Source organism: Triticum dicoccoides, chromosome 6B (assembly GCF_002162155.2).
Source record: "Triticum dicoccoides isolate Atlit2015 ecotype Zavitan chromosome 6B, WEW_v2.0, whole genome shotgun sequence".
Lineage (NCBI taxonomy): Eukaryota > Viridiplantae > Streptophyta > Magnoliopsida > Poales > Poaceae > Triticum > Triticum dicoccoides.
Window position 1 is genome coordinate 139,337,285 of NC_041391.1, and position 7,843 is coordinate 139,345,127.

Here is a 7,843-nt window from a genome sequence, read left to right on the forward strand (position 1 = left end):
AAACATCCAAGATTGATACTATAATAGCATGGAACAATAAAAAATTATAGATACATTCGAGACGTATCACAACGAGATATAATATTCTAGTACATTAGCTTGTGATTTGCTTGCCCATATTAACGTGATTTTGTAAACAAATGTTTATCAAATCATGCTCGTGATTTACCTTATGTTTTGATAAGAAGTTTGGTAAGTAAATTAAAGTGGAATTGGTTCAGAAGCTAAGTAAATTAATATGATTGATTATCATACATGAAAGATTGGACGAAGAGGTGGTGGAAAAAAAGGTGAAACAGGAACCTTACGTTCTTTTTCAGTAAGTAGAGATTGCCTAATATTTTTTTTGGATCAGTTTTAATTGTTTACCACATATGTCACGTGGTAGAGGTTGACTAATATTAACGTGCAACTTAATTATTATCTCGTTTAATACTCCCTCAGTCCTTTTTAGAGAAACGGAGGATTACCTCCGGCCTCTGCATCAGAATAATGTATGCATGCCCACTCCCTCATTCCTTTATGTAAGGTATATTATTTTTAGTGCGGTGACCAAGACACATAATTATAAAAAACTTAGAACGAAATTACCCTGGGCTAATTCGTTAATTGGGGCAATTAAATCATTTAGTCTAGGAAAGGAAGAGATACACACGAGAGATACTTGCCTTGTTTCACTACAAGGAGAGACACAACCAATCGGGGAAGAGATAGTTTCCTTTTTCTGAAGGCTAGCATGGGAATTATAAGGAATTAGAAGAAATGCATTTTACATTGAAGAGTTTATCAAAAGACAAATACACCTTACATTGAGTATTAATGTGCATTGCACGTACAGAATTACTACTTAGTTATAAATATGTCATCTAGATTGTACCAATAAGGCAATTATATTAGATAGTATAGCAGTAACCAAAAACATTATCTTAGTCGACAAAAGTAATGAAGGCATAAGGTGGATATCTTTTGTATTTTCTACTCCAAGAGAATCAACGCGCATCCACCTTTGATGATACAAATGGTCAATTGGCCCGTTACTTTGTAAAAAACACATTCAATTTTAATACATATTATCGCACTTAATATTTCGTAATAGATCCCTCCGCAACATCATAGGTCTACCGGGCAATGTGTCACTCGGGATCGAAAGTGCCATTAACTTTTTTCATGTGTATGTTATCAACAAATACCACAATTTTATAAACCATTATTTCCTTCCATACATTTTCATAGTATTTTAAAAAGAGGACTTGATCTTTTTTTATACGCCAACTTGGATAAAATTGTGGTTCTTAGTTATTATAGTATTCATTGCCATGCATTGAAATACTTAGGGTTTAGATTACTACATTTAATATCGCTTTGTTGTCAAACTAGGTGATGGGCGACAAGGACATATGAGTGACTAAGTAGGAATACCATCTTTCATTTCATATAAGCAACAAGAGGAACGATATCTTTATGAATGAAGGCACCAAAAGCTTTGTCTTTCTGTGCATCAAGTCAAGAAGGGGGAAATGTGCTAGAATAGGTCGTACCCGCTCTGCGCAAACACAGAGTCATCATAGTTTAGACTTCATAAAATTTTATTTTATTTGTTTTTTGTCATTTTCTTCATTTTTGTACGGACCATTGAAGCTCAATTTAGTCTAACCAGATGCATGTATCATGATAACTTAATACAAACTATATTCAGCGACCAAAATGCATCGCTTTGCATACAATTAGCAACTTGAAATATCGCTTAACAACATTTTCAAAACAAGCAATGTCGCTATTCGAGCCACAATGGTACCTAGTACCACCTACACTACCTGGTGGCTAACATCGTCATGTTGACGCCCTTCTCGTCGACGTCAGCGTCGGCATCCTCCAAAAGATCGGCAAAGTAGGCATAGGGGTCGGACTCACGAGCGGCAGACACGAGCTATCACTACTCCTTCTCGGTGAGTATGGGGCGGTACTCTTGAAGGATGTGCTCCTTGTTGCGAGTTTCGAGGGTAGAGAGCCGCAACACGGTGTCGATCGGGTTCTCTGGCTCCTACATTTGGCTCCAGATGGGTCTCGACAGGGATGACATCGCTCATCGAAAAGAGGGAACCAATAACTTCCTCCTCCACCCGGATGAGGGGGTATATCCCTTGTGGATGTGCGTAGGCATCACGAGAAATGATGGATCCCTGGCGGCCACCAGATTCGTCATCGCCGATGTGCGGTGCCTGGGACGGGAGGTTACACTTCATCACTAAGTTGAGCCAATAGGTTGCGTTCTTGCACGACGACATTGTCCGATATAGTGGAGGATATGGGATGGGAGGAGGTGGCTACTAGCTAGGGCTTTCGTGATGGAACGCCTATCCACCATGATTTTATAGCCGGGGATGAAGCCGCATGGCCATCCGAACGATTGTCTTGAAAATCAAGGGGAGCAGTGGAGTCCACTAATAGATGGATGGTTACTTGCCCCACTTGTCAATGTTAATCGAAACACAGAGGTAGGGTGGCGCGCTGCTTCAAACTTAGCTGTGGCGTGATGATGGTTGGCTATAGAGCAAGTTACATAAATGAACGAGCTTTATAAATTGTGCCCATCGAAAGCCATACAATGACTATGATAAAGCGTCATCTTATGTACTAGATCAAAATTACCATTTTAACAGTTATTATGTTCGATCGGAGACATATGATAAATTTGCTAGAGTTACTTTTTCTTTACAACTAAAACTCTCTCTTTATTCATTGGTGATAACACTTAAGGAGCAATTTCAATCCACTCACCACATAATTATATCTGGCCAAACGGGCCGATTTTTTCGGGCCGGCCCGACAACACGGCGGCACGACATGCGACGGGCCAGGCCCCGCACGGGCTAATCGTGTCGTGCCAGGCACGAGGCATGCACTGGGCCGTGCCTGGGCCGCCACCCTCAGCCCGCATGCCAGCACGACACAACACGAATACTAGCGGGCCGGCCCGTGGCACGGCACGACACGTAGCACAGCGGCACGGCCCGATTGGCCTGCCTCGATTGTTGGGGCAGCAGGGGAGGAATCCTGTCGGGCCGACTGCCGACGCGCCTGGGTCATGGGGACAGGGGGGGGGGCAGGCGTCGGGGGGACAGCTACACAGCGGGCAGCGGGGCCTGGACACCCAGTCCTCGATCGATGGGGGAGCGGGGGGCTCGCTCGGCTCGACTCCCAGGCGAGGTGACCGTTGGGAGGGGTTTAGGGGAGGTTAGGGTGGGTCTAGAGCGGTTTAGGATAGGGTTCGGGTATTTATTTAAGAAAATTCATATATTCAAAAATTTGATCGTTAGAGGGTCAAATTTGTCCAAAAATAACCAAATTTTTTTGCTATAAATAGGGCTGCCCAGCCCACATATTTCTCACACTCAAACATGGATGACCATGACAATACTAGCTTCCCACTCTCCGATTTCGGTCTCGGGGATATGGAGTATAGTCTCTACCCTAGTAGCACCGATCACACTACCATGCCCCACCCGAGCAACATGCCTATACCATGCCCCCACCCGAGCAACATGCCTATACCGATCAGCAATGCAGCACACAACACAACGTAAACCCAACGACAGTGAGCGCCAGGCGGGCAGCGGCAGCGAGCGCCAGGCCAGGCGGGCCAGCTAACGCCAAGCGGGCCGGCGTGCCTGGGCGGGCCGCGTGCCGGCCCAGCTATGCCACGTGTCGTGCCTGGGCTGCGACCCCCCGCCCGTGGGCCGGCACGGCACGGCCCGGCTAATATTCGTGCTGTTGCGGGCCGTGCCGGGCCGGTCCGTTTGGCCAGCTATACACAGAATTACTTTGAAGAACGGATTCCTGGAAAGAACTGTTCAGGAAGACCGGACCTTTTTTCTGCCATTAAAGAACTGACAGAGTTGGTGAGTGGGTGAAGGGAGGCGAGACTTGACCCAGAGCATGCATCTACGTGGAGTCCTCGGTGGGTCCAGGCGTCACCACGCCCACATGGCGTCCTCCCATTCGCCACAGCCCCGCCCGGGAGCCTCTGATTGGCCGGAGCGGCCCACGCCACGTCCCAACGCACGCCTCCCCGACTAGCCCACGCCTCCACCGTTGCATCCCCCATCCACCCCATCACAGCCGTCCAACCCCCCTCTCCCTTTCTTATACCCTCCTTCGATCCCTCGCTTCGGCACTACTCCAGTTGTTCCGGTTGCGCTCGCAGAGAGATCGGGTCGGGGAGGAGGAGGATGACGGGCGGGCGCGCGGTGCTCCTGCTGGTGGTCTCGGCGCTGTTCGCGCAGATCTACGCGTCGGATCCGGTAACTGGTCTCCTCCGGCGCCGCGTCCGGTTCTTCGCTGCTGATTTTTGGGCTGGGGCGAGATTTGTGATGGTTTGCCTGGGTTTTGCAGCTGTTTCACGAGTCCTTCGACGATGGCTTCCAGGGGAGCTGGATCGTCTCCGGCAAGGAAGAGTACTCAGGTAACTCTACGATTCCACCTCTCTCGCGTGGACTGCGTGCTTGTCTGGTTCGATCTGTGGGAGATCCGTGGGTGCAGAGGAGTTCTGAATCTGATCTGCTGAGGTGGTGAAACGCTTCTTTGTGAAATCCGATTCGAGTGTGGAGTCGAGGTAGTGATGATGAATTAGGAGCGAGACAGTTAGCTGCTCAACTGTCCCAGTGTTGTGAGATCCAAAACACATAACCCTACCCATGAAGCATTGGTGCGGATCTGCTACGCCATCCATATCCATGGCTTGATGGTAATAGGCATGCCGCAGCTGCTAGGAACGACCTCACAAGAGTCAAGTGAACATCTAGTATGTTTTGAGAAGTGAACTGACCATCTTAGCAGTTGAACTGGGTTTGAAACACGTAGCAGTTGTGCCCACAATTATACTAGTAGGCCCATGGAGAGTTAATTGAAAATTTTCTCTATGTACAGTTTCCCTGCTAGCATTTCCCTCTCCTCAACCATCTGAAATATTCATCATATGCCAGAAGCATAGTGCAGCGCTTAGCTCTTTACTACCTAGCAATTGTCTGCACAATTACATCAATATCTCCATGATTCTGCATAGAGTTGATTAAACTGTTGCTCCAAATGATAAAAGCAAAATGCAGCGCCTAGCTCTTAATTACCTTAATAGACTTGAAGCATAGCTATTAGTAGATGCTAACTGTAAAATCATGTAATTTGCAACTTTTGCCATATTGTTCATTTATGTTTGTGTCCTGTTATTTCCGTACTGAAGCTAGTATTTCTGTGTTAAACCTAGGCCTGCTATTCTTTGTTTATCTGCATTGTTTCCCAGGTCTTCTCTACTGTAGTTTTTGCTGGTCAGCTAGTTGCCTGTCTGACTCCATTTCCTGTCAAAATTTGTCGTTCCACCAATAGTTTTTGTACAGCACTTCATGGATCAAGTTTGATATAAATCTGTCATGCAGGTGTATGGAAGCACGAGAAGAGTGATGGCCATGAAGACTATGGTCTCCTTGTTAGCGAGCCAGCCAGGAAATATGCCATAGTCAAAGAGCTTGATAGCCCTGTTACTTTGAAGGATGGAACAGTTGTCCTGCAGTTCGAAGTGAGGCTTCAGAATGGCCTTGAGTGTGGAGGTGCTTATCTTAAGTACATTCGCCCTCAGGAGGCTGGATGGGATGCCAAGGAATTTGACAATGACACTCCTTACACAATTATGTTTGGTCCTGACAAGTGTGGTTCAACGAACAAGGTTCACTTCATCCTGAAGCACAAGAACCCCAAGACTGGCAAATATGTTGAACATCACCTTAAGTCCCCACCCTCTGTCCCATATGACAAGCTCTCTCATGTCTATACGGCTATCTTGAAGCCGGATAACGAGGTCAGAATTCTGGTTGACGGGGAGGAGAAGAGCAAAGCAAACTTCCTGTCCGCTGATGATTTTGAGCCAGCACTTATTCCATCAAAGACTATTCCTGACCCTGACGACAAGAAGCCAGAGGACTGGGACGAGAGAGCTAAAATCCCTGACCCAGCTGCAGTGAAGCCCGATGACTGGGATGAGGATGCCCCAACAGAAATTCTGGATGAGGAGGCCACCAAGCCAGAAGGATGGTTGGATGATGAACCTGAGGAAGTTGATGACCCAGAGGCTGCTAAGCCCGAAGACTGGGATGATGAGGAGGATGGTGAATGGGAGGCACCGAAGATTGACAACCCCAAGTGTGAAGAGGCACCTGGATGTGGTGAATGGAAGAGGCCAATGAAGCAGAACCCTGCGTACAAGGGCAAGTGGCATGCACCCATGATTGACAACCCTGCCTACAAGGGAATCTGGAAGCCCCAAGAAATCCCCAACCCTGAATACTTTGAGCTTGACAAGCCTGACTTTGATCCGATTGCCGCTATTGGAATTGAGATCTGGACAATGCAGGATGGCATCCTTTTTGACAACATTCTTATCGCCGATGATGAGAAGGTAGCCACCGCCATCTTGGAGAAGACATGGAAACCCAAGTTTGATGTTGAGAAGGAAAAGCAGAAGGCTGAGGAGGCTGCAGCAGCCGATTCAGAGGACCTTTCTGAGTTCCAGGTAATTCATCCTTCTGATGTTTTCCGTACATTATATTTGCCCTTCATTGTATCGCTGCATGCATGTTATAGCTAACTAATTTCGTATGTGTAATGCAGAAGAAGATCTTCAGCGTTTTGTACAAGATCGCCGACATTCCATTCTTGGAACCTTACAAGATCAAGATCATTGTAAGGACCGAAGAACCTTTACCTGTCTCCTCTGTTCAAGCAGTTCTGTGTGTTCTCTGAAAAATGACATATAATCTTTCTTTGTCTCTCAGGATGTTATTGAGAAGGGAGAGAAGCAGCCCAACATTACAATTTCGATCTTGGCCTCAGCCGCTGTCATCCTTGTGACTGTACTCTTCAGAACCCTTTTCGGTGGCAAGAAGCCAGTGGTATGTTATTTTCGACGCCTGCCACTGCTATTTTCGACGCCTGCCACTGCTATTTGCTGCTTGCCTAAAACCTGAACCAAATGACTGACCCTAACTTCTGCCTCCTGCAGGCACCTGTGAAGCCCATTGCCGAGGTCAAGAAGCCCAGTGCCACGGAAGCCGATGCCGCTGGAAGCAGCGGCGACAAGGAGGAGAAGGAGGATGACACAACCGCACCACGCAGAAGGTCGCGAAGGGAGACATAGGATCTTCACATTTCGGACGGTCTCGGTCCTCGCCTTTTTGTGAACTCCTCGAGTGTATAATCGAACAGTCTTGCTGCCCTCTGCTGCTACCCCTAGTTTTTAAGTCGCTAGAATCTACGAGCCGGTGAAGCTTTGTGTTGTTTGTGTGCTGTACGGAATCAGCAAGAAGTGATCTCCTTTTCCTTTTGTATCAAACGAAACTTGAAAGGATCTTTTGATATGTAGATGCTGTTCATTTACTGGTTAAATCAGGTTTGAGCTTGGGGCGGCTCGGTTCTTGCTTTACTGGATGCGCGCATGGGTCTCTTTTTGTGGGGACCATGGAGGGTGTCTTTGATTCATAGCATTTTCGAAACACAAAAATACAAAAAACGGGTCATGAACTCTTGAATTCTGTAGGTTAGACATGCATATAGATTTCAGTGATGAAAATTAATTATGGATTGATTTGAGGATGGAATTTTTCATCAACATAGTACAAATCCTCCCCCGGTAGTGAAAACTTGCCTCCTTCGAGATCTACGGAAAGCTAGGAGGCTGTCCCGTCCAAATGCGGGCCGTATGCCGGCCCTCCCAATTGTGCAGACGCGCCGCGGACATGCTCTTCCGGGCTGCTTGGTTGGACAGAGGGAGATGGGCTCGGAGAAGATAGCCTGGTTT

General features: G+C 47.0%; 1 protein-coding gene across 1 annotated transcript; it reads left to right on the top strand.

Annotated features, from left to right (window-relative positions):
* The first annotated feature begins 4,152 nt into the window (after nucleotides 1-4,152).
* Nucleotides 4,153-7,468, top strand: LOC119321757 (calnexin homolog). Its single transcript, XM_037595306.1, has 6 exons — nucleotides 4,153-4,301; nucleotides 4,393-4,462; nucleotides 5,430-6,559; nucleotides 6,658-6,729; nucleotides 6,822-6,938; nucleotides 7,049-7,468. The coding sequence occupies exons 1-6, from the start codon at nucleotides 4,230-4,232 to the stop codon at nucleotides 7,181-7,183; spliced, it is 1,596 nt and encodes a 531-aa protein (XP_037451203.1). The 5' UTR covers nucleotides 4,153-4,229; the 3' UTR covers nucleotides 7,184-7,468.
* The last annotated feature ends 375 nt before the right edge of the window (nucleotides 7,469-7,843 follow it).